Raw genomic sequence first — 27,767 nt, forward strand, 5'->3', positions numbered from 1 at the left:
CAAATCAATGGACATGTTGGCATTTGAGTTCGAGTTATGATTTTACATTTTTGCTTTGTAAAATGGATGTAGACTTTTAACAAAGGAGTAAAAAAAATGGTAGTGGGACTTTATGGTAGTATTATATTAACTGAATATGAAAATCTTTATACGGCCATAATTTGCAAAATGTGAAGGATATTCAATGGTCGGCAATGAGAGATTCAAATTATTTAATCGTTCATACTACATGATCGCTGGAAATCACTGGGTTTCAGACATTTTTAGCCATTAGAAATTAGAATCGGTGTATTAGATTACTCTAATTTTTTGATAGTCAATTATGACTGTTGTTTATCTGTGTGAAAATCATCGTTTATATTTCAGCTTTTTGGTATCTATGTAGAATCAATACACTAATTTTTGATATTGGGGTATGGGATTTTCAGTGCACATGGTCGTATATTCGAGCTTTCGCATGTATTTTCGGAGATAAAGATTACTGATTTTTAGGAAGTTGTTTATGTTGGTGTTTACAGAATGTTTGATAGTATGTTTATTATTGTTGCGGAATAGTGCGTCTTTATAATCGGAATGAAGGTATTTTGTCGTTTTAATTTCATCTTAATGGGTACGAGTTATATTGTTGGATTTTTTTTTTTTCAGGGTTTATAATCGTATGTTTATATCTTGATATATTTGCACAGAGATAATAGGAATTGGTGGATTTTTGATGTTTCTTACCGTGGTGTTTACATGGAGGTATTTATCGTGTATCGTGAATGTCTATGTAAAACAACATTTCCAATTAAGTAATATAAGCAGATATCATAAAATTACTCGATATATAATGCATTTGATAAAAATACTCATTTAAAATTTGCAAGTCATTAACATGAAAATAAATTATCACAAGAGAGCAATGCTCAAACATATCCACACAAAGTACAAAACGCCGTAGCACGTGTAGAGGCAATCTGCCGCAGTGGACTGCCGCCACGATGTCATAAAAAGTATTCCCGTAATTAAAAATCGAACAGCGCATTTTGAAACCCTCCCCAGCCGGTCGTTCTGGTGCCATTTTACTTTGATTATTTGTTTGTCAACCATTAGGCCCTAAAGCTTCACTCGTGGCTTTATATTAGCGTGTGATAGAGCTCTATTAGGCAATATATGTAAAACGCACTCATCTAAAAAAAAACATTTTTACGCCAAAATTCCGAAATTTCTATTGAACTTGCGAGATTTTGTGTCTAGTAGAGGGTTAATAATTATTCCTAATTAATTAATGTTTATTTCAACGTTTTCTTGAGTTATTTTCCAACAGAACAACACCAGAATCACTATTATAGCAAGAATGGTTACTCTAAAATCCACGATTGTATTTACAGAATTTTCAAGTTCAAGGCTTCAATTGGCAATTTTGATGACGTCACACCTCTAATTATTAGTCCACACGCCCCCCTCAATGCAAAAAATGTTAATTTTTTCAACGAAAATGCGCGTAGAAAGATGTAAACATTCTAATGCGCGCCGCTACGCGTGGAAATTACCCTTAATTTTACGTTTTTTTCAGGTTTAAAAAATCTCGATACCTCTGCCAAGTATGGTGCAGTCGAAATCATATTTATCAAAACATCACAGTGCCAGGGATGATATGTATGACTGAAAATACATGCTAAACCAATAATAAGTGATCATTGATTTCCTGTCCGAGTCGCGTCAACAATTTCACACATGTGACTAGCGATTTGGAATTAAGTTGAAAATTATACAATGAAGACATGATACAAATGTTTCAACGCTCTTGTTTGGAATTTTGAACTAGAGGAATTCATCCTTATCCTTCAAAATTTGATGATAAGATAAAAAAAAATCAGTTCATTGTTAATAAATTTAAATAAAAATAAAGTGGTTTGGTGTTTTGGGGGGTGGATATCACAGTACATTAGAGCAGTGGTCGGCAACTTTTTTTCAAGTGACGGACCGGTAAAGTCTGACCAAAAGCCTATGCAATAAGTTATACGCATCAGGAAATTTATGTTGATTGTTGACAATATACTAAAAACGACGGTGATGCTATTTAATCCGATATCTGTATTTGTTTGATGACTATCAACTGTATCCATATTCGAGATATGGTCGACATTGACACACGAAACGGGTGGTTTCTTACACTTCGATATTTCGTTTTTGTAGTAATCAATATTGAAAACCAGGCCTCACATTAGTAAGATTTCGAGAAAGTTAACAATGCCTGTATCATTTTGTTGGGGAGATCTTATTCGGACTGATGAGAGACATTCTTATATGGGCGTAGAGAAAACAATTTACCCAGCAATATTGCGACATACTGACATGGCATTTGTTTATAAAGTCAGACATACTGCTCAATAGTGTTGTGCAGTGATCAGCAAACTTCATGTACTTGCGGACCAAATATATACATTACCGGTAGCGCGCGGGCCGCAATATTACATTAATTAAACTTCAAATTCTGACGCATTCGCATTACTGCCCTTGCTCTGTTGAAAGCCTGTCCCAATGAGATGTGTATGTGTCGTTTTTTTCAATATATTATCCAACAATACATTGTTTTTATTTACTTAATATCAATGTAAAAGATGATGTTTTTATAACAACTTGTCGTCCAAATGATGATCTGACAAGCGAGTACGATATTTAATCTAAGTGGAATGCATTTCAGATAAAGCTGCTCAAGGCCATATGTTCTTCCGAACGTGCAAATTACACGTTTTGCACTGTCGCACAGATTACCTAGTCCCGGGTTTTCGACGACTCGTTTCGTAACGAGTTTAACATTGAAACCCTTAACAACTGCGAAGCTGACTGGGCATATAGAGCAAACCGGTTTTTGAATGCGCAAGAAAGAAAAATATTTAACCGTTCAAGCACTTTGAAATGCTCGAGCCTCATTTTCAAATTTTAAAAATTAAAATTAACTCGAACGACATACAACTGACGCTACTTGTAACATACCAAGCGCCGTACAGCAGCACTTGTCACCACATAAATCCGTGTAGAGACCATAATAAATTTGGGATCAATTTTTGTTTTATGTATTAAATGTCGGGTCGTTCGAGGGCCGCAACAAATTAGTACGCGGGTCGCATTTGGCCCGCAGTTTGCCGACCCCTGGTGTTTGTCTGGTTTATTGTTGGGTGCTGTTTTTAGTCGTAGGGTTTATGGTTACATTGTAAAGGTTATATTACGGCCTTGTTCGTTTTTGTGTCACCTCTCTGCGGACCGGCAGTGACCTTTCCGCGGACCGGCGATGGGCCGCGGCCCGGTGGTTGCCGACCACTGCATTAGAGTGTATATGTCCATTACAGCCTATATTTGTTACTGTATAGGTGTGTGTAAATAGCACTCCAATGATGAAACATCAAAAATTAGGATATGATAGAATTTACATATTTGTACAGAAAAAAAGATTGGATGGAGAACATGTTCTTGAAAATGTGAATCTATTGATCCCTTTTTGCCTCCTCTTCCATGAAACGATGCATGTTCTACATTCCCAGACAGTATAAACAAAAAAAATTACGCATTTCCCACAGCCTTGTTTAGAATATATAACATCATCAAGCGCACAAATATATGTACAGAATGCAAAGCCTGTAACGAACAGTCTGTACTATGACTTGGATAGGTGAGGATGTCAATTGCGCTCTTCCGATTGAAATATTATTGCTTCAGTATCTATAGACTTTTCGCTGCAACTATCATTATATAATTCTGAAATGTCACAGATTTCTGTAAGTTTGGATAACTCACTAAACTCTAGAAAGTTTCCCGGGTTATAAAAGACTGAATTTTGTGTTTTTTCAAACTTAAGATTTGCTACTTTAAAATAAAATGCTGACCTTGAAAAACATATTGTGTATTTCACTTTTGATGCTTGGTATAAGCATTGAGATTAATCTGGCAAAAGAATGTAAAATTCCAGAGAACAATGAGGACATTGACTGGGATAAGGTATGTATATAATTAAATTGTAAAACCTTTACTTCCATTCGGTTTTTAATATATATATAAAAGATGTGTCGTTTTCCGCTTACACTTTTCTCCAAAAGTTTGATTAAGACAGCATTAGGACTTCAGATACATTATCTCACAATAATACATCTGGAGATTTCAACCTCTTCACTTCACTCAACTTTTCAAATGTGTCACAGGTGTTAACAGTTGAGATTTAGTAAAACTCTCCTTGCATAATGAAATTATTCAGTAGAAATTACAAACCATATTGTTGTGTGCAGGTTAAGAATGACTGGTATCTGGTGCTACACACCAACGATGAGGTCATGAATGAAGATGTTATAGGTGCAAAACTACAGAACTTCTCCAATACAAATGAAGGAATGCAAATGGTGGTTACTAATTTACATGAGAAGTAAGTTTATAATTTATTTCAAATAAAGTTGAAAAAAAAACTGAAAAAATGACTAAAACACTGCAATATTCAAACTAAAGTATATAAGCGAATTCTGTTACATTTGAATGGACAGATCAAACTACTCAGTCTCCAAATCAGAGATACATTCAAAAACAGAAGATATGTAATTTTAAAAACATTGTATGTAAAAAAAAAACATTTTACTTTATTTCAGTTCTCCTCCCCAAACGTTTACAATTGATCGGACCAAACGAATTGACGGCGTTTATTATGGGATGAAGAGCGAAAGTATTATTTTTGGATATGACTATATAGTTAAAATGAAATATAATAAATAAGAAATTCAATATTTTGATACAGAACCAGCTGTTTTGGCTTCACACACTCTAACACAAGACGGAGGAACAAATAATAATGCTAAAAAAATAGGTAATGTATAATTGAATTTACAGATTAAAATGGTTACGGTGAATACATTTAAAAATAGTTAAAACATTTTAATATTCAGATGATGCCTTGTTCAATGGTGATATTCTGGTTCTATACGACAAAAAGAATTATTTAGTCCATGCATTCTGCAGTCTTTCAGGTATTTTAGGCCACTTCTCATTTAGTTTCAATGACAATTTATTCTCAGCAGCATTGATAGAACACACAATAAAAGGAATTAGACTCACTCAAGAGTAAATAATATATTCAGTGAGTAATGAAAATTGATCACTTAAAACCAGTCAAGGATGTTCATTCACAAGGAATGTCTACTCACTAGTGAAGGTAGTTACACATTGCATGTAAGGTGGGGAATAGGAGAAAAGCAACATAAGACAACAAATTTTTCAAAAAAGTGACATCAACCAATTGCATATCTGTAGATTTCTGGAGCGATTTATATCGAATCTCAATATCTTTTCAGGTGAATGGGTTGTCTGGTCGGCATTTCCAACCCTAAATCCAACTATTCATCAAATTAGTTCAATGTGGAACAAGCTCATTGAGAAAGGAATCATTGTACAACTTTATCCTTCTAAAATTGTTGAACATCCGGAGTTGATGGAAAGTTTGAACTGACGAGATTTTTCAATATTGAGTTATAACCCTGAACAGAAATTCATTTAATGGGAATTATAACACTGCAGTATACTATTTAGTACAACTACTATATTCTAGAATAAATAAGAAAACTACAGGAGTCATTTTTTATGCAATTTTAGGCGTTATGCCGTGGCTTTCTCAGTTTCATTGTTATCGTAAATCGTAATTATGTTGTGCTATATTTAAGTTGCAAATTATACAATGAAGACATGATGCAAATGTTTTAACACTCTAAATGCAATTCTAAACTAGAGGAATTCATCTTTATCTTCCACAATTTGATGAGATAAGATAAAAAGATTAATTCATGATTAATAAATTTGATCGAAAACTACCGTACACTCTAAATGAAAAAAGTGGGAATTCCCACCGAAATATTTGGTTCACAAGGTTTTCTACTTCTTCCACCCTTTGGGTAGGTGTTTAACATTTCCACCCTAACAACCCCACCCAAATCGATAAGAAGATCAACCTTCTTGCAAGCCTGGAAACGTACTATAACCACCCAAAGGAAGCATGAAACCACGACAGGTTTTCAAGATTTAAACAATTTATTAAAACAGTAAATATTCGGCCAAATTAGGTCGCAAATAAATACAGTCGTAATGAGAAAGTCAAGTTACGCCTTTTTTGTTTTTTGAATGGAAATTCTTCATTTGGCAGAACAATGAGCATATATACAATGAGTGGAAACTTGCAAAGATTTGCTCATTGTGGCATTGTTCCCTGCATTTTTTACGTCGTCCAGCTAAATGGTTCGCTGCATATTAAGAAAACGCATTGCTCGCTGCCAAAATCCCTTGCTTCAGCCGAGTCGGGTGCGAAATTGGCCGTATTAACTTGACTTGAGGTCTTTAATTCTTCAATACATATTTGATTTTGGGTTTCGAAGTATGGTACGCTGAAAGCATACAACTATGAGCATATGCTTATTGGGAATGCATATCTATTAGACAGAAAACGTATCTACAGAACAGAATATGAACCAGTCGCCGAGAGGAGTGCGGTTATTTATGTATTTATTAATTGATATAACATGGGATTTACATATTTATCCAAGGGGAGAAGAAGGCCTAAATATATGGCAAACCACGGCCTTTCTCAATCATAGCTCTGTGCTCCATATGAATCACATGGCTCTGCGAGCTATTCGTTTACTTATTAAAAATACTGATTTTAACTATAAATTACTCTGGGATATCTTGCCATTGAAAACAAAAGCCAGAAATTGGAAAAAAAGCAGGGAATGAAATGTGTGTATTATGTAATGGAGAACCTGAGTTTGTTTCACATATTTTCATGTATTGTAAATTTACAAAAAATATTTATGAAGATTTTGTTTTAGATATATTGAAATTGATTAGAATACATTTTGTTATCAATATGATTCTTGCATATTATTTAATTTTAACGATCCTTTATGTAGTCATATAGATACTGTTGATTTGGATGCAATTATACTTTTGTAATCAATAGTGAGATATAAAATTTTGACCATGAGAAATTCTATTATATTCGAAAATAAAACACCACATTTTGCCTTTCTCAAAAAGCAGATAAAAATGGCCATAATATGTAGAAAAATATAGAGAATTATAGAATATACAACCCATTTGAGAGGGAATTGAAAAATTTATGAAAAATTTAGTTAAAAAGAAAATTATATGTTTATGATATGTATTTTAAATTAACTAATTTTATTTTTATTGTTTTATATCAATGCATTTATTAAAATAACCTAATTATGGTATGAATTACTACTGGAATTGAACAAAATAAATACTGGATCATGGAGGCAAACTGGAATATGAACTTATTTATATTATATATATTATTTTATATTTACCGTAATTAAAATCACTCATTGAGTGAACGAATTAGCATACTGTAATGCTTATTGGGAATACATACCATCTATTAGGCAGAAAACTTATCTACAGAACAGAATATGAACCAGCCAAGTGGGGACCTGGGATATTGTATTCATTGATATAGATAGAGATAGTTTATTTTGAAAATTCCACAATCTGACAATACAAACAAATAAAAAATGGAGAGTTCTGGAGAGCGAGCAAAACCTTTAAAAATGTTCAAAACACGATGAGTATCATGTGCCTGCTGTGTTATAGCAAGTAGTAATGTGTAATGATTGTAATGTGTAATGATTTTTTTTTTTTCAGGGTTTATAATCGTATGTTTATATCTTGATATATTTGCACAGAGATAATAGGAATTGGTGGATTTTTGATGTTTCTTACCGTGGTGTTTACATGGAGGTATTTTATCGTGTATTGTGAATGTCTATGTAAAACAACATTTCCAATTAAGTAATATGAGCAGATATCATAAAATTACTCGATATATAATGCATTTGATAAAAATACTCATTTAAAATTTGCAAGTCATTAACATGAAAATAAATTATCACAAGAGAGCAATGCTCAAACATATCCACACAAAGTACAAAACGCCGTAGCACGTGTAGAGGCAATCTGCCGCAGTGGACTGCCGCCACGATGTCATAAAAAGTATTCCCGTAATTAAAAATCGAACAGCGCATTTTGAAACCCTCCCCAGCCGGTCGTTCTGGTGCCATTTTACTTTGATTATTTGTTTGTCAACCATTAGGCCCTAAAGCTTCACTCGTGGCTTTATATTAGCGTGTGATAGAGCTCTATTAGGCAATATATGTAAAACGCACTCATCTAAAAAAAAACATTTTTACGCCAAAATTCCGAAATTTCTATTGAACTTGCGAGATTTTGTGTCTAGTAGAGGGTTAATAATTATTCCTAATTAATTAATGTTTATTTCAACGTTTTCTTGAGTTATTTTCCAACAGAACAACACCAGAATCACTATTATAGCAAGAATGGTTACTCTAAAATCCACGATTGTATTTACAGAATTTTCAAGTTCAAGGCTTCAATTGGCAATTTTGATGACGTCACACCTCTAATTATTAGTCCACACGCCCCCCTCAATGCAAAAAATGTTAATTTTTTCAACGAAAATGCGCGTAGAAAGATGTAAACATTCTAATGCGCGCCGCTACGCGTGAAAATTACCATTAATTTTACGTTTTTTTCAGGTTTAAAAAATCTCGATACCTCTGCCAAGTATGGTGCAGTCGAAATCATATTTATCAAAACATCACAGTGCCAGGGATGATATGTATGACTGAAAATACATGCTAAACCAATAATAAGTGATCATTGATTTCCTGTCCGAGTCGCGTCAACAATTTCACACATGTGACTAGCGATTTGGAATTAAGTTGAAAATTATACAATGAAGACATGATACAAATGTTTCAACGCTCTTGTTTGGAATTTTGAACTAGAGGAATTCATCCTTATCCTTCAAAATTTGATGATAAGATAAAAAAAAATCAGTTCATTGTTAATAAATTTAAATAAAAATAAAGTGGTTTGGTGTTTTGGGGGGTGGATATCACAGTACATTAGAGCAGTGGTCGGCAACTTTTTTTCAAGTGACGGACCGGTAAAGTCTGACCAAAAGCCTATGCAATAAGTTATACGCATCAGGAAATTTATGTTGATTGTTGACAATATACTAAAAACGACGGTGATGCTATTTAATCCGATATCTGTATTTGTTTGATGACTATCAACTGTATCCATATTCGAGATATGGTCGACATTGACACACGAAACGGGTGGTTTCTTACACTTCGATATTTCGTTTTTGTAGTAATCAATATTGAAAACCAGGCCTCACATTAGTAAGATTTCGAGAAAGTTAACAATGCCTGTATCATTTTGTTGGGGAGATCTTATTCGGACTGATGAGAGACATTCTTATATGGGCGTAGAGAAAACAATTTACCCAGCAATATTGCGACATACTGACATGGCATTTGTTTATAAAGTCAGACATACTGCTCAATAGTGTTGTGCAGTGATCAGCAAACTTCATGTACTTGCGGACCAAATATATACATTACCGGTAGCGCGCGGGCCGCAATATTACATTAATTAAACTTCAAATTCTGACGCATTCGCATTACTGCCCTTGCTCTGTTGAAAGCCTGTCCCAATGAGATGTGTATGTGTCGTTTTTTTCAATATATTATCCAACAATACATTGTTTTTATTTACTTAATATCAATGTAAAAGATGATGTTTTTATAACAACTTGTCGTCCAAATGATGATCTGACAAGCGAGTACGATATTTAATCTAAGTGGAATGCATTTCAGATAAAGCTGCTCAAGGCCATATGTTCTTCCGAACGTGCAAATTACACGTTTTGCACTGTCGCACAGATTACCTAGTCCCGGGTTTTCGACGACTCGTTTCGTAACGAGTTTAACATTGAAACCCTTAACAACTGCGATGCTGACTGGGCATATAGAGCAAACCGGTTTTTGAATGCGCAAGAAAGAAAAATATTTAACCGTTCAAGCACTTTGAAATGCTCGAGCCTCATTTTCAAATTTTAAAAATTAAAATTAACTCGAACGACATACAACTGACGCTACTTGTAACATACCAAGCGCCGTACAGCAGCACTTGTCACCACATAAATCCGTGTAGAGACCATAATAAATTTGGGATCAATTTTTGTTTTATGTATTAAATGTCGGGTCGTTCGAGGGCCGCAACAAATTAGTACGCGGGTCGCATTTGGCCCGCAGTTTGCCGACCCCTGGTGTTTGTCTGGTTTATTGTTGGGTGCTGTTTTTAGTCGTAGGGTTTATGGTTACATTGTAGAGGTTATATTACGGCCTTGTTCGTTTTTGTGTCACCTCTCTGCGGACCGGCAGTGACCTTTCCGCGGACCGGCGATGGGCCGCGGCCCGGTGGTTGCCGACCACTGCATTAGAGTGTATATGTCCATTACAGCCTATATTTGTTACTGTATAGGTGTGTGTAAATAGCACTCCAATGATGAAACATCAAAAATTAGGATATGATAGAATTTACATATTTGTACAGAAAAAAAGATTGGATGGAGAACATGTTCTTGAAAATGTGAATCTATTGATCCCTTTTTGCCTCCTCTTCCATGAAACGATGCATGTTCTACATTCCCAGACAGTATAAACAAAAAAAATTACGCATTTCCCACAGCCTTGTTTAGAATATATAACATCATCAAGCGCACAAATATATGTACAGAATGCAAAGCCTGTAACGAACAGTCTGTACTATGACTTGGATAGGTGAGGATGTCAATTGCGCTCTTCCGATTGAAATATTATTGCTTCAGTATCTATAGACTTTTCGCTGCAACTATCATTATATAATTCTGAAATGTCACAGATTTCTGTAAGTTTGGATAACTCACTAAACTCTAGAAAGTTTCCCGGGTTATAAAAGACTTAATTTTGTGTTTTTTCAAACTTAAGATTTGCTACTTTAAAATAAAATGCTGACCTTGAAAAACATATTGTGTATTTCACTTTTGATGCTTGGTATAAGCATTGAGATTAATCTGGCAAAAGAATGTAAAATTCCAGAGAACAATGAGGACATTGACTGGGATAAGGTATGTATATAATTAAATTGTAAAACCTTTACTTCCATTCGGTTTTTAATATATATATAAAAGATGTGTCGTTTTCCGCTTACACTTTTCTCCAAAAGTTTGATTAAGACAGCATTAGGACTTCAGATACATTATCTCACAATAATACATCTGGAGATTTCAACCTCTTCACTTCACTCAACTTTTCAAATGTGTCACAGGTGTTAACAGTTGAGATTTAGTAAAACTCTCCTTGCATAATGAAATTATTCAGTAGAAATTACAAACCATATTGTTGTGTGCAGGTTAAGAATGACTGGTATCTGGTGCTACACACCAACGATGAGGTCATGAATGAAGATGTTATAGGTGCAAAACTACAGAACTTCTCCAATACAAATGAAGGAATGCAAATGGTGGTTACTAATTTACATGAGAAGTAAGTTTATAATTTATTTCAAATAAAGTTGAAAAAAAAACTGAAAAAATGACTAAAACACTGCAATATTCAAACTAAAGTATATAAGCGAATTCTGTTACATTTGAATGGACAGATCAAACTACTCAGTCTCCAAATCAGAGATACATTCAAAAACAGAAGATATGTAATTTTAAAAACATTGTATGTAAAAAAAAAACATTTTACTTTATTTCAGTTCTCCTCCCCAAACGTTTACAATTGATCGGACCAAACGAATTGACGGCGTTTATTATGGGATGAAGAGCGAAAGTATTATTTTTGGATATGACTATATAGTTAAAATGAAATATAATAAATAAGAAATTCAATATTTTGATACAGAACCAGCTGTTTTGGCTTCACACACTCTAACACAAGACGGAGGAACAAATAATAATGCTAAAAAAATAGGTAATGTATAATTGAATTTACAGATTAAAATGGTTACGGTGAATACATTTAAAAATAGTTAAAACATTTTAATATTCAGATGATGCCTTGTTCAATGGTGATATTCTGGTTCTATACGACAAAAAGAATTATTTAGTCCATGCATTCTGCAGTCTTTCAGGTATTTTAGGCCACTTCTCATTTAGTTTCAATGACAATTTATTCTCAGCAGCATTGATAGAACACACAATAAAAGGAATTAGACTCACTCAAGAGTAAATAATATATTCAGTGAGTAATGAAAATTGATCACTTAAAACCAGCCAAGGATGTTCATTCACAAGGAATGTCTACTCACTAGTGAAGGTAGTTACACATTGCATGTAAGGTGGGGAATAGGAGAAAAGCAACATAAGACAACAAATTTTTCAAAAAAGTGACATCAACCAATTGCATATCTGTAGATTTCTGGAGCGATTTATATCGAATCTCAATATCTTTTCAGGTGAATGGGTTGTCTGGTCGGCATTTCCAACCCTAAATCCAACTATTCATCAAATTAGTTCAATGTGGAACAAGCTCATTGAGAAAGGAATCATTGTACAACTTTATCCTTCTAAAATTGTTGAACATCCGGAGTTGATGGAAAGTTTGAACTGACGAGATTTTTCAATATTGAGTTATAACCCTGAACAGAAATTCATTTAATGGGAATTATAACACTGCAGTATACTATTTAGTACAACTACTATATTCTAGAATAAATAAGAAAACTACAGGAGTCATTTTTTATGCAATTTTAGGCGTTATGCCGTGGCTTTCTCAGTTTCATTGTTATCGTAAATCGTAATTATGTTGTGCTATATTTAAGTTGCAAATTATACAATGAAGACATGATGCAAATGTTTTAACACTCTAAATGCAATTCTAAACTAGAGGAATTCATCTTTATCTTCCACAATTTGATGAGATAAGATAAAAAGATTAATTCATGATTAATAAATTTGATCGAAAACTACCGTACACTCTAAATGAAAAAAGTGGGAATTCCCACCGAAATATTTGGTTCACAAGGTTTTCTACTTCTTCCACCCTTTGGGTAGGTGTTTAACATTTCCACCCTAACAACCCCACCCAAATCGATAAGAAGATCAACCTTCTTGCAAGCCTGGAAACGTACTATAACCACCCAAAGGAAGCATGAAACCACGACAGGTTTTCAAGATTTAAACAATTTATTAAAACAGTAAATATTCGGCCAAATTAGGTCGCAAATAAATACAGTCGTAATGAGAAAGTCAAGTTACGCCTTTTTTGTTTTTTGAATGGAAATTCTTCATTTGGCAGAACAATGAGCATATATACAATGAGTGGAAACTTGCAAAGATTTGCTCATTGTGGCATTGTTCCCTGCATTTTTTACGTCGTCCAGCTAAATGGTTCGCTGCATATTAAGAAAACGCATTGCTCGCTGCCAAAATCCCTTGCTTCAGCCGAGTCGGGTGCGAAATTGGCCGTATTAACTTGACTTGAGGTCTTTAATTCTTCAATACATATTTGATTTTAGGTTTCGAAGTATGGTACGCTGAAAGCATACAACTATGAGCATATGCTTATTGGGAATGCATATCTATTAGACAGAAAACGTATCTACAGAACAGAATATGAACCAGTCGCCGAGAGGAGTGCGGTTATTTATGTATTTATTAATTGATATAACATGGGATTTACATATTTATCCAAGGGGAGAAGAAGGCCTAAATATATGGCAAACCACGGCCTTTCTCAATCATAGCTCTGTGCTCCATATGAATCACATGGCTCTGCGAGCTATTCGTTTACTTATTAAAAATACTGATTTTAACTATAAATTACTCTGGGATATCTTGCCATTGAAAACAAAAGCCAGAAATTGGAAAAAAAGCAGGGAATGAAATGTGTGTATTATGTAATGGAGAACCTGAGTTTGTTTCACATATTTTCATGTATTGTAAATTTACAAAAAATATTTATGAAGATTTTGTTTTAGATATATTGAAATTGATTAGAATACATTTTGTTATCAATATGATTCTTGCATATTATTTAATTTTAACGATCCTTTATATAGTCATATAGATACTGTTGATTTGGATGCAATTATACTTTTGTAATCAATAGTGAGATATAAAATTTTGACCATGAGAAATTCTATTATATTCGAAAATAAAACACCACATTTTGCCTTTCTCAAAAAGCAGATAAAAATGGCCATAATATGTAGAAAAATATAGAGAATTATAGAATATACAACCCATTTGAGAGGGAATTGAAAAATTTATGAAAAATTTAGTTAAAAAGAAAATTATATGTTTATGATATGTATTTTAAATTAACTAATTTTATTTTTATTGTTTTATATCAATGCATTTATTAAAATAACCTAATTATGGTATGAATTACTACTGGAATTGAACAAAATAAATACTGGATCATGGAGGCAAACTGGAATATGAACTTATTTATATTATATATATTATTTTATATTTACCGTAATTAAAATCACTCATTGAGTGAACGAATTAGCATACTGTAATGCTTATTGGGAATACATACCATCTATTAGGCAGAAAACTTATCTACAGAACAGAATATGAACCAGCCAAGTGGGGACCTGGGATATTGTATTCATTGATATAGATAGAGATAGTTTATTTTGAAAAGTCCACAATCTGACAATACAAACAAATAAAAAATGGAGAGTTCTGGAGAGCGAGCAAAACCTTTAAAAATGTTCAAAACACGATGAGTATCATGTGCCTGCTGTGTTATAGCAAGTAGTAATGTGTAATGAATTTAATTCACTGTGGTAAATGAATTGCTATCTTTTTATTTGTTATGAGCACACTTGCTGGAACTCCATAATCTATTATTTTAATTTTTAGTAACACTTTTTATAAAAATATCAAATTGTTTATCATACTTGCATCCATATTTTGCCCTAAATTCCATTCTATGACACTTTCTCTGTATCTAAATATCTATGTACATGACCACATTATTTATTTTTTAGTAATACTTCATTTAAAAGTATCATAATGTTTATTATAATTGCTATTCTAGTATTTTATCAGTTTTTTGCCTTATATTTCATTCTATGATACTTTCTCTGTATCCAAATATCTATATGTATATGAGCACTTTATTTATTTTTTAGTACCGGTAATACTTATTTAAAAATAACCTATTGGGTATCATTGCTATTTCAGTATATTATCAATATTTCGCCTTAAAATTCATTCTATGTTACGTGCTCTGTAGCCGAATATAGATATGTACATGAGCACTTTATTTCATATATATATCTGATGGAGAAGGGTCAAATCCTGATCATGTATTATTGTGTGTTACTATCCTCCAAATCACTTGCCAGTCATAATCAAGTATTATAATTTGATGTGTTCAAATTATAGTGTATAAAGAAATCTACTCATGATTGCATTACTATTATCAAATGTTTATAATTAAAGTGCTATAATAATAGAATTTTCCCCATCTTTGCTTATAAAAAATCCATGTCCTATTACATTCATTTTTAGTAGACAAATTTTCCAAATAATAGGTATCCTCGCTAACCCATTTTTATGCAGTTGATATGCAATACATGTCAACTTATCAGCTGAATAAATGATGATCTTAGGACAAAACATGATTATTTAGTACTTTCCAAATCAAAAATTCTTGTGAATAATGTATATAGTGAATAAGGTATATGAGAGGTATTGAAGAATTTAACACCGAACCTGTTAAATGACCCGAAATGTTGTAACGTTGTCTCCCAGTCAAACACCTGAGCATCTGTTTTTTTTTATATTATAATTTATATATGTTCATGGTTTGACGAACGAAATAAACTATCTCTCTCTATTAGTTTAAAATACTGACTTCTGGACTTGGCTAATTTTATGCATATCAAAACTTGTCATTTATTTTTTTCCACATGTTTTCCAATAAAACATACTTACGCCTTACTACTGTTATTTGTAGCTTATTATTGTTAGCTAATTATTTTTGAGGTGGGGCGCAAGACTTCACAATTCTAAAAAGGGGGTGCGGTGCGGCTTGAAAAGTTTGGGAATGTTTGTATGTAGTAGATAGAACCTAACCTGGTACACATGGTTCCGGTGTCTACCAACTGGGTTTACATACTTCAAGAGTACCTTTTTGTATTACAGTTGTGAAACAGAAAAAGCTGAATGTCGGTCTTATTCCATCTGTAAAGTTACCAAAAACTCCACAAAGAATGAACAATGTGTATTATCGATGAAATGAAAAGTGACATATAAAAAATACAGAAGCTGTGGAAAATATTTTGCATTACAGAAAAATTAGTTCACATATTAAATATTTTACATTACAAAAAAAATGGTGCTCCAGAAGTATGTGTACCAATATGAAGGTAACTAATTTTGTTCGCCTACTTTATATCAAGTTGTGTAAATGGACTAAATTCTATCGGTAGGGGGATATTTACTTGTGTAACACAGACAATTCCCGAACTTTTAATATAACAAAAATAAGGAGAATCGTAACCTAACCTGGTACACATACTACGAGTACCGAAAAAACAGCCCACATAGTAAAAGCAGTTATGGAAATACTTTACATTACAGAAAAATTAATTCACATAGTAAATAGCAGACGAAGGAAATATTTTGCATTGCAGAAAAAATAGCTCACATAGTTAATAGCAGTCATGAAATATTTCTCACTATTGATTACAAAAGTATAATTGCATCCGAATCAACAGTATCTATACGACTATATAAAGGATCGTTAAAATCAAATAATATGCAAGAATCATATTGATAACAAAATGTATTCTGATCAATTTTAATATATCTGAAACAAAATCTTCATAAATATCAAAACTCAGGTTCTCCATTACATAATACACACATTTCATTCCCTGCTTTTCTTCCAATTTCTGGTTTTTGTTTTCAATGGCAAGATATCCCAGAGTAATTTATAGTTAAAATCAGTATTTTTAATAAGTAAACGAATAGCTCGCAGAGCCATGTGATTCATATGGGAAAAAGAGCTATGATTGAGAGAGGCCGTGGTTAGCCATATATTTAGGCCTTCTTTTCGGCTTTCCTCTCCCCTTGGATAAATATGTAAATCCCATGTTATATCAATTAATAAATACATAAATAACCGCACTCCTCTCGGCGACTGGTTCATATTCTGTTCTGTAGATACGTTTTCTGTCTAATAGATATGCATTCCCAATAAGCATATGCTCATAGTTGTATGCTTTCAGCGTACCATACTTCGAAACCCAAAATCAAATATGTATTGAAGAATTAAAGACCTCAAGTCAAGTTAATACGGCCAATTTCGCACCCGACTCGACTGAAGAAAGGGATTTTGGCAGCGAGCAATGCGTTTTCTTAATATGCAACGAACCATTTAGCTGGACGACGTAAAAATGCAAGGGACAATGCCACAATGAGCAAATCTTTGCAAGTTTCCACTCATTGTATATATGCTCATTGGGCAGAAGCAGCAGGCATGCTGTGATGAATGTCAAGCTTTTCTGCTACGTAATGGTATTTGTAGATTGAAAATCTTGTAACAAGAGTCCAGCACTGCAATTGCTTTTGTGTAATTGAAGCTTCCATTCGAACTGTGATCTGGTGATGATCCAGAGTTCATCATTGGAATGGACTTACAATCTAAAAATACAAAAAAAAAAGATTGGATGAGTATGTCTTTTGCAGTAGAAAAACGGTCGCATGTCAACTTCGAACACATTCAATAAAAATGTTTCCAACTGAATTGGAGTCCTTGTACTGGACAAGTACTTTATGATAGTAATTTATAAAAGTGGTGAACAACACAGACTAGCTATTTTTTCAGTTTGTCTTCTTACCAAGGTCATATTGAAATAGACGAATTATTGAATAGAAATGGGCTATACATAAGTATTGGTTCTAACTCTTCATGATTTTAAAGCATAGAGTGATATCATCATACATCTACATATAGGCTATATAGAATCAAAAATTTCAACAATATGTTTGTAATGGTGACATTATTTCATTCATTCTCAACAGAGTCAACACTGTATTTTACACCCAAATACAACGCACTAGATTTAAAAACATGTACCAACCTATCAGTTGTTCACTGCTCATCTGCTATATTTCTCCCATTTAGTTCCTCTGCTATTAGCTACTTGTGAGTTCCAATACTGTGATCATCTTCATTTTCAAGAAAGTCAACATCCTGAATAGAAAGTTATTTTCAACAATATGTTTGTAATGGTGACATTATTTTTATTCATTTCGCACTGTATTTTACACCCAAATACAACGCACTGGATTTAAAAACATGTACCATTATTATTACCATTATTATTACCATTATTATTGCATATCGCCGGATGAGAACAGAAGGGACCTAAGTCACATTTTTGGAAAATTCATCTTTTTTTCAATATTTTGGGGTTTTGAGCCATGCTCTACAAGGTGGATGGTCTTGAAATCCTGAATTTCTAAATAATAAAAGTTTCAGATGGACTTAGGACTATAATATTTAGTAGAAGTTAAGAACAGAATGGGCCTAAGTCCAGCTTAAATTTTTGTTATTGAGAAATTCAGGATTTCAAGACCACCACCTTGTAGAATGTATTGTAGAGCATGGCTCAGAAGTCAGAACCCCAATGCTCAAAACCCCAAAATATTGAAAAAAGAGTCCTAAGTTCCAGTATGATGAGCATGAACATCAGAAATGAAATGTCCGAAACTTACATCCCTAAAAAATTATTCAGTGCAACTTGGGCCTAAGTCACCTTGCATCCCATACAAAAAATTCAGAAGTTGTTGAGAACAGAATGGGCCAAAATCCTTTATGGGGGTAAAAAAGCTGGAAGGAATTGAAGCTAAAGTGCCAAAAAATACCGATTACAAAGATATTCTCCTCCACACTAAAATAACCAGAGCTCAGGTATATAATAAGTGTGAATATTTAGGAATTTAGAAAGCCATATGACGCGATGGTGATGCAGTGATGTAATTTCCGGATGACGTAGTCATGTGGGGGTTAGAAATTAGACATGCAAAAATTGTCGAGACCGGCCAACTATAAGTATCTGCGGCGCGTACTGCAGGAGACCCATCTTATCTAGGCCTAGTACTGGTCACTTAACGTTAGCAAACAAAGCTTGACAAGATCTGAAGTTTGGCAAATCCAAAGTATCTAGTTGAGATAGAATACCGTAGCTCACGTTACTTGTACGAAGTTCAGAATTTACGACTCACGATATAAGTTACTGATAACGTTAAATTTCTGTATTTACCGTTATAGGCTATAGCCTAGTCTTATCTAGTACTGGTCCCTTGACATTAGCAAACAAAGCTTTGGTTTGCTTGACTGGCAACGTTGGCTGAACGCAATCTGAATCCACATGAACACTGTAATAGTAGTAGTGGATTGACTGATCGATTGTTTAATTATGGCTAGATTAAGGTGCCGGTACCGTACCGGTACTATAATTTCGCGTTGCACAGAGATAATGGGAATTGGTGGATTTTTGATGTTTCTTACCGTGGTGTTTACGTGGAAGTATTTTATCGTGTATGGTAAACATGTTGTTGCGTGTGATTCCAATGCGCTCAAAAATAACTTTATAAAATTTACCTGTATGGAGGTATTGCGTGAAGTGTACTGTACGGAGTTTTTGATAATTTTGTAATTTTTTTTCAATTTTGCGAAGTTCTTTTTGCAAGCTGTGTATTTGAATTTTACATTATTGCTTGTGCGCAACCGTAGTTTTTCTGTAATTCCAATGCGCTTAATAATACGTTTACAAAATTCACCTAGCGATATTTGGGGTGGGGTGATTTTTTTTTTGCCCGAAAACGTTCATTCAACAGGAGAATTTCGTTACATTGTACCCCGAAAAAGATGGATGCTCATCATGGTTTTAGTATTATGTTGAAGACATTTAATTTTAATTTAATGTGAATGTAAAAATCTTAAATTCATATTTTTACCCCGTAAAGCAAAACTTGGTTCCTCATACAGCGTTCCCTCTATTTTGGTTTAATATTTGTTCACTTAAAATGTAGGTTTCCGCAAGAATTATTATCATTCGTAATATTCTTTGATTATAATTTAAAAATTAATATTATATCTTACTTGAATCGGAGTTTAAAATGAGAAAATTAATATTTGAATGATGAGACAATCGTAAAGGTAAAAATGTTATGCAGTAAAACGCTTTTTCGGACACGAAATAGACCTATGTATCGTTTTGTTATTATGTTGTTGTTTGTTCCTCTTGGTGTTTGTATTTCTTCTTCTTGTAGAGAAACAAATCGATTTTCTCGTTAACTACTATGTCAATTACTTTGTAATTTCCGTGATTAAAGATTGTTTTTGTTTCTATAAAGCTATGACTTTTATTTATTCCTTAATTATTTGCGAGATCTGATATTTCATTTAAAATGCGCTGTTCGATTTTTAATTACGGGAATACTTTTTATGACATCGTGGCGGCAGTCCACTGCGGCAGATTGCCTCTACACGTGCTACGACGTTTTGTACTTTGTGTAGATATATTTGAGCATTGCTCTCTTGTGGTAATTTATTTTCATGTTAATGACTTGCAAATTTTAAATGAGTATTTTTATCAAATGCATTATATATCAAGTAATTTTATGATATCTACTTATATTATTTAATTGGAAATGTTGTTTTACATAGACATTCCTGATGTATGTTATATTAGGAAACCTGGAAAATTGGGGGAATGTGAATTTTTGTATTGTAATGTGAATTATGATTATTTAGGAATTAATAATTTTCGTTTATGATGCTTTAAAAAACCATTGTAGGATTTTAAATTCTCTACTTGGAAAATATAAAATAATAAATGTGTTCGATAGTGTTTAGTTGAATTTCAGTACAACTATTTAAATTACACAGCTGAGCGCTCACTGCCAGAGTGAAATAATTGTAACAGTAACTGAATGACTGAGGTAATAATCATAATTCACATTACAATACAGAAATTCGCATTCCCCCAATTTTTCAGGTTCCCTAATATAACATACATCAGGAATGTCTATGTAAAACAACATTTCCAATTAAATAATATAAGCAGATATCATAAAATTACTTGATATATAATGCATTTGATAAAAATACTCATTTAAAATTAAGTCATTAACATGAAAATAAATTACCACAAGAGAGCAATGCTCAAATATATCCACACAAAGTACAAAACGCCGTAGCACGTGTAGAGGCAATCTGCCGCAGTGGACTGCCGCCGCGATGTCGTAAAAAGTATTCCCGTAATTAAAAATCGAACAGCGCATTTTAAAACCCTCCCCAGCCGGTCGTTCTGGTGCCATTTTACTTTGGTTATTTTTTTGTCAGCCATTAGGCCCTAAAGCTTCACTCGTGGCTTTTTATTAGCGTGTGATAGAGCTCTATTCAGCAATATATGTAAAACGAATTCATCTAAAAAAAAAAATTTTTACGTCAAAATTCCAAAATTTCTATTGAACTTGCGAGATTTTGTGTCTAGTAGAGGGTTAATAATTATTCCTCATTAATTAATTTTTATTTCAACGTTTTCTTGTGTTATTTTCCATCAGAACAACACCAAAATCACTATTATAGCAAGAATGGTTACTCTAAAATCCACGCTTGTATTTACAGAATTTTTAAGTTCAAGGCTTCAATTGGCAATTTTGATGACGTCACACCTCTAATTATTAGTCCACACGCCCCCCTCAATGCAAAAAATGTTAATTATTTCGACGGAAATGCGCGTAGAAAGACGTAAACATTCTAATGCGCGCCGCTACGCGTGAAAATTACCATTAATTTAACGTTTTTTTCAGGTTTAAAAAATCTCGATACCTCTGCCAAGTATGGTGCAGTCAAAATCATATTTATCAAAACATCACAGTGCCAGGGATGATATGTATGACTGGAAATACATGCTAAACCAATAATAAGTCATTATTAAGGATTGATAATCATTGATTTCCAGTCCGAGTCGCGTCAACAATTTCACACATGTGACTGGCGATTTTGAATTAAGTTGAAAATTATACAATGAAGACATGATACAAATGTTTCAACGCTCTTGTTTGGAATTTTGAACTAGAGGAATTCATCCTTATCCTTCAAAATTTGACGATAAGATAAAAAAAAAAATCAGTTCATTGTTAATAAATTTAAATAAATATAAAGTGGTTTGGTGTTTTGGGGGTGGATATCACAGTACATTAGAGTGTACTGTATATATATATATATCCATTACAGCCTATATTTGTTACTGTATAGGTGTGTGTAAATAGCACTCCAATGATGAAACATCAAAAATTAGGATATGATAGAATTTACATATTTGTACAGAAAAAAAGATTGGATGGAGAACATGTTCTTGAAAATGTGAATCTATTGATCCCTTTCTGCCTCCTCTTCCATGAAACGATGTATGTTCTACATTCCCAGACAGTATAAACAAAATTTCCCACAGCCATTCCCAGACAGTATAAACAAAAACATTACGCATTTCCCACAGCCTTGTTTAGAATATATAGCATCATCAAGCGCACAAATATATGTACAGAATGCAATGCTTGTAACGAACAGTCTGTACTATGACTTGGATAGGTGAGGATGTCAATTGCGCTCTTCCGATTGAAATATTATTGCTGCAATATCTATAGAATTTTCGCTGCAGCTATCATTATATAATTCTGAAATGTCACAGATTTCTGTAAGTTTGGATAACTCACTAACCTCTAGAAAGTTTCCCGGGTTATGAAAGACTTAATTTTGTGTTTTTTCAAACTTAAGATTTGCTGCTTTAAAATAAAATGCTGACCTTGAAAAACATATTGTGTATTTCACTTTTGATGCTTGTTATAAGCATCGAGATTAACCTGGCAAAAGAATGTAAAATTCCAGAGAACAATGAGGACATTGACTGGGATAAGGTATGTATATAATTTAATTGTAAAACCTTTACTTCCAGTCAGTTTTTGATATATATTTTTAAAAGATTTGTCGTTTTCCGCATACACTTTTCTCCAAAAGTTTGATTAAGACAACATTAGGACTTAAGATACATTATCTCACAATAATACATCTGGAGATTTCAACCTCTTCCCTTCACTCAACTTTCCAAATGTGTCACAGGTGTTAACAATTGAGATTTAGTAAAACTCTTCTTGCATAATGAAATTATTCAGTAGAAATTACAAACCATATTGTTGTGTGCAGGTTAAAAATGACTGGTATCTGGTGCTACACACCAACGATGAGGTCATGAATGAAGATGTTATAGGTACAAAATTACAGAACTTCTCCAATACAAATGAAGGAATGCAAATGGTGGTTACTAATTTACATGAGAAGTAAGTTTATACTTTATTTCAAATAAAGTTAAAAAAAAAACTGAAAAAATGACTAAAACACTGCAATATTCAAACTAAAGTATATAAGCGAATTCTGTTACATTTGAATTGACAGATCAAACTACTCAGTCTCCAAATCAGAGATACATTCGAAAACAGAAGATATGTAATTGTACATTTTACTTTATTTCAGTTCTCCTCCCCAAACCTTTACAATCGATCGGACCAAACGAATAGACGGCGTTTATTATGGGATAAAGAGCGAAAGTATTATTTTTGGATATAACTATATAGTTAAAATGAAATATAATAAATAAGAAATTCAATATTTTGATACAGAACCAGCTGTTTTGGCTTCACACACTCTAACACAAGACGGAGGAACAAATAATAATGCTAAAAAAATAGGTAATGTATAATTGAATTTACAGATTAAAATGGTTATGGTGAATACATTAACAATAGTTAAAACATTTTAATATTCAGATGATGCCTTGTTCAATGGTGATAATCTGATTCTATACGACAAAAAGAATTATTTAGTCCATGCATTCTGCAGTCTTTCAGGTATTTTATGCCACTTTTCATTTAGTTTCAATGACAATTTATTCTCAGCAGCATTGATAGAACACACAATAAAAGGAATTAGACTCACTCAAGAGTAAATAATATATTCAGTGAGTAATGAAAATTGATCACTTAAAACCAGTCAAGGATGTTCATTCACAAGGAATGTCTACTCACTAGTGGAGGTAGTTACACATTGCATGTAAGGTGGGGAATAGGGGAAAAGCAACATAAGACAACAAAATTTTTTAAAAAAGGGACATCAACCAATTGCATATCTGTAGATTTCTGGAGCGATTTATATCAAATCTCAATATCTTTTCAGGTGAATGGGTTGTCTGGTCGGCATTTCCAACCCTAAATCCAACTATTCATCAAATTAGTTCAATGTGGAACAAGCTCATTGAGAAAGGAATCATTGTACAACTTTATCCTTCTAAAATTGTTGAACATCCGGAGTTGATGGAAAGTTTGAACTGACGAGATTTTTCAATATTGAGTTATAACCCTGAACAGAAATTCATTTAATGGGAATTATAACACTGCAGTATACTATTTAGTACAACTACTATATTCTAGAATAAATAAGAAAACTACAGGAGTCATTTTTTATGCAATTTTAGGCGTTATGCCGTGGCTTTCTCAGTTTCATTGTTATCGTAAATCGTAATTATGTTGTGCTATATTTAAGTTGCAAATTATACAATGAAGACATGATGCAAATGTTTTAACACTCTAAATGCAATTCTAAACTAGAGGAATTCATCTTTATCTTCCACAATTTGATGAGAAAAGATAAAAAGATTAATTCATGATTAATAAATTTAATCGAAAACTACCGTACACTCTAAATGAAAAAAGTGGGAATTCCCACCGAAATATTTGGTTCACAAGGTTTTCTACTTCTTCCACCCTTTGGGTAGGTGTTTAACATTTCCACCCTAACAACCCCACCCAAATCGATAAGAAGATCAACCTTCTTGCAAGCCTGGAAACGTACTATAACCACCCAAAGGAAGCATGAAACCACGACAGGTTTTCAAGATTTAAACAATTTATTAAAACAGTAAATATTCGGCCAAATTAGGTCGCAAATAAATACAGTCGTAATGAGAAAGTCAAGTTACGCCTTTTTTGTTTTTTGAATGGAAATTCTTCATTTGGCAGAACAATGAGCATATATACAATGAGTGGAAACTTGCAAAGATTTGCTCATTGTGGCATTGTTCCCTGCATTTTTTACGTCGTCCAGCTAAATGGTTCGCTGCATATTAAGAAAACGCATTGCTCGCTGCCAAAATCCCTTGCTTCAGCCGAGTCGGGTGCGAAATTGGCCGTATTAACTTGACTTGAGGTCTTTAATTCTTCAATACATATTTGATTTTGGGTTTCGAAGTATGGTACGCTGAAAGCATACAACTATGAGCATATGCTTATTGGGAATGCATATCTATTAGACAGAAAACGTATCTACAGAACAGAATATGAACCAGTCGCCGAGAGGAGTGCGGTTATTTATGTATTTATTAATTGATATAACATGGGATTTGCATATTTATCCAAGGGGAGAAGAAGGCCTAAATATATGGCAAACCACGGCCTTTCTCAATCATAGCTCTGTGCTCCATATGAATCACATGGCTCTGCGAGCTATTCGTTTACCTATTAAAAATACTGATTTTAACTATAAATTACTCTGGGATATCTTGCCATTGAAAACAAAAGCCAGAAATTGGAAAAATAGCAGGGAATGAAATGTGTGTATTATGTAATGGAGAACCTGAGTTTGTTTCACATATTTTCATGTATTGTAAATTTACAAAAAATATTTATGAAGATTTTGTTTTAGATATATTAAAATTGATTAGAATACATTTTGTTATCAATATGATTCTTGCATATTATTTAATTTTAACGATCCTTTATATAGTCATATAGATACTGTTGATTTGGATGCAATTATACTTTTGTAATCAATAGTGAGATATAAAATTTTGACCATGAGAAATTCTATTATATTCGAAAATAAAACACCACATTTTGCCTTTCTCAAAAAGCAGATAAAAATGGCCATAATATGTGGAAAAATATAGAGAATTATAGAATAAACAACCCATTTGAGAGGGAATTGAAAAATTTATGAAAAATTTATTTAAAAAGAAAATTATATGTTTATGATATGTATTTTATATTTACTAATTTTATTTTTATTGTTTTATATCAATGCATTTATTAAAATAACCTAATTATGGTATGAATTACTACTGGAATTGAACAAAATAAATACTGGATCATGGAGGCAAAATGGAATATGAACTTATTTATATCATATATATTATTTTATATTTACCGTAATTAAAATCACTCATTGAGTGAACGAATGAGCATACTGTAATGCTTATTGGGAATACATACCATCTATTAGGCAGAAAACTTATCTACAGAACAGAATATGAACCAGCCAAGTGGGGACCTGGGATATTGTATTCATTGATATAGATAGAGATAGTTTATTTTGAAAAGTCCACAATCTGACAATACAAACAAATAAAAAATGGAGAGTTCTGGAGAACGAGCAAAACCTTTAAAAATGTTCAAAACACGATGAGTATCATGTGCCTGCTGTGTTATAGCAAGTAGTAATGTGTAATGAATTTAATTCACTGTGGTAAATGAATTGCTATCTTTTTATTTATGAGCACACTTGCTGGAACTCCATAATCTATTATTTTAATTTTTAGTAACACTTTTTATAAAAATATCAAATTGTTTATCATACTTGCATCCATATTTCGCCCTAAATTCCATTCTATGACACTTTCTCTGTATCCAAATATCTATGTACATGACCACATTATTTATTTTTTAGTAATACTTCATTTAAAAGTATCATAATGTTTATTATAATTGCTATTCTAGTATTTTATCAGTTTTTTGCCTTATATTTCATTCTATGATACTTTCTCTGTATCCAAATATCTATATGTATATGAGCACTTTATTTATTTTTTAGTACCGGTAATACTTATTTAAAAATAACCTATTGGGTATCATTGCTATTTCAGTATATTATCAATATTTCGCCTTAAAATTCATTCTATGTTACGTGCTCTGTAGCCGAATATAGATATGTACATGAGCACTTTATTTCATATATATATATCTGATGGAGAAGGGTCAAATCCTGATCATGTATTATTGTGTGTTACTATCCTCCAAATCACTTGCCAGTCATAATCAAGTATTATAATTTGATGTGTTCAAATTATAGTGTATAAAGAAATCTACTCATGATTTCATTACTATTATCAAATGTTTATAATTAAAGTGCTATAATAATAGAATTTTCCCCATCTTTGCTTATAAAAAATCCATGTCCTATTACATTCATTTTTAGTAGACAAATTTTCCAAATAATAGGTATCCTCGCTAACCCATTTTTATGCAGTTGATATGCAATACATGTCAACTTACCAGCTGAATAAATGATGATCTTAGGACAAAACATGATTATTTAGTACTTTCCAAATCAAAAATTCTTGTGAATAATGTATATAGTGAATAAGGTATATGAGAGGTATTGAAGAATTTAACACCGAACCTGTTAAATGACCCGAAATGTTGTAACGTTGTCTCCCAGTCAAACACCTGAGCATCTGTTTTTTTTTATTATTGGACACGTTAGTGGACATAACGATCGTTTTGGTATTTTCGTTGTTCTTGTTCTTATTTGTCTTCTTCTTGGTATCGTTATGAAAAAATCGCTTTTCTCGTTGATTACTGGACCAATTGCTTTGAAATTTTCAGTGAGTAAAGATTATATTTTTCCCCAGAAGGCTATTACTTTTATTTATTCTTAAATTTTATATGAATCCTATGAGATATGATATTTCATACAAAATTTCGCGGTATTTATTTTTACTCATGGGAACACTGTTTT

At 32.7% G+C, this 27,767-nt stretch overlaps 3 protein-coding genes and 1 long non-coding RNA gene across 6 annotated transcripts; 3 read left to right on the forward strand and 1 right to left on the reverse strand.

Annotated features, from left to right (window-relative positions):
• The first annotated feature begins 3,838 nt into the window (after positions 1-3,838).
• On the forward strand, positions 3,839-5,704 carry LOC120330009 (uncharacterized). The gene is made up of 6 exons (XM_039396822.2): positions 3,839-3,978; positions 4,263-4,396; positions 4,614-4,687; positions 4,760-4,828; positions 4,908-4,988; positions 5,313-5,704. Exons 1-6 carry the CDS (start codon positions 3,859-3,861, stop codon positions 5,465-5,467), a joined length of 633 nt encoding a protein of 210 aa, XP_039252756.2. The 5' UTR covers positions 3,839-3,858; the 3' UTR covers positions 5,468-5,704.
• A 5,139-nt stretch (positions 5,705-10,843) lies between these two features.
• On the forward strand, positions 10,844-12,731 carry LOC120329963 (uncharacterized). Its single transcript, XM_039396769.2, has 6 exons — positions 10,844-11,005; positions 11,290-11,423; positions 11,641-11,714; positions 11,787-11,855; positions 11,935-12,015; positions 12,340-12,731. Exons 1-6 carry the CDS (start codon positions 10,886-10,888, stop codon positions 12,492-12,494), a joined length of 633 nt encoding a protein of 210 aa, XP_039252703.2. The 5' UTR covers positions 10,844-10,885; the 3' UTR covers positions 12,495-12,731.
• Positions 12,732-16,949: 4,218 nt separating this feature from the next.
• On the reverse strand, positions 16,950-19,498 carry LOC120330053 (uncharacterized). Of its 3 annotated transcripts, none has more exons than XR_013479689.1 (3): positions 19,425-19,498; positions 17,992-18,104; positions 16,950-17,551 (listed from the first exon to the last, which is right to left on the reverse strand). It is a non-coding gene; the product is annotated as an uncharacterized LOC120330053 (long non-coding RNA). The 3 variants fall into 3 exon arrangements; XR_013479688.1 differs by lacking the exon at positions 19,425-19,498 and adding an exon at positions 19,177-19,416; XR_013479687.1 differs by lacking the exon at positions 19,425-19,498 and having other exon boundaries at positions 17,992-19,416.
• A 2,996-nt stretch (positions 19,499-22,494) lies between these two features.
• On the forward strand, positions 22,495-24,544 carry LOC144430717 (uncharacterized). The gene is made up of 7 exons (XM_078118758.1): positions 22,495-22,620; positions 22,701-22,840; positions 23,127-23,260; positions 23,454-23,527; positions 23,600-23,668; positions 23,747-23,827; positions 24,153-24,544. Exons 2-7 carry the CDS (start codon positions 22,721-22,723, stop codon positions 24,305-24,307), a joined length of 633 nt encoding a protein of 210 aa, XP_077974884.1. The 5' UTR covers positions 22,495-22,620; positions 22,701-22,720; the 3' UTR covers positions 24,308-24,544.
• The last annotated feature ends 3,223 nt before the right edge of the window (positions 24,545-27,767 follow it).

The sequence above is a fragment of the Styela clava genome, chromosome 12, assembly GCF_964204865.1.
Source record: "Styela clava chromosome 12, kaStyClav1.hap1.2, whole genome shotgun sequence".
In the NCBI taxonomy this organism is placed as follows: Eukaryota; Metazoa; Chordata; class Ascidiacea; order Stolidobranchia; family Styelidae; genus Styela; species Styela clava.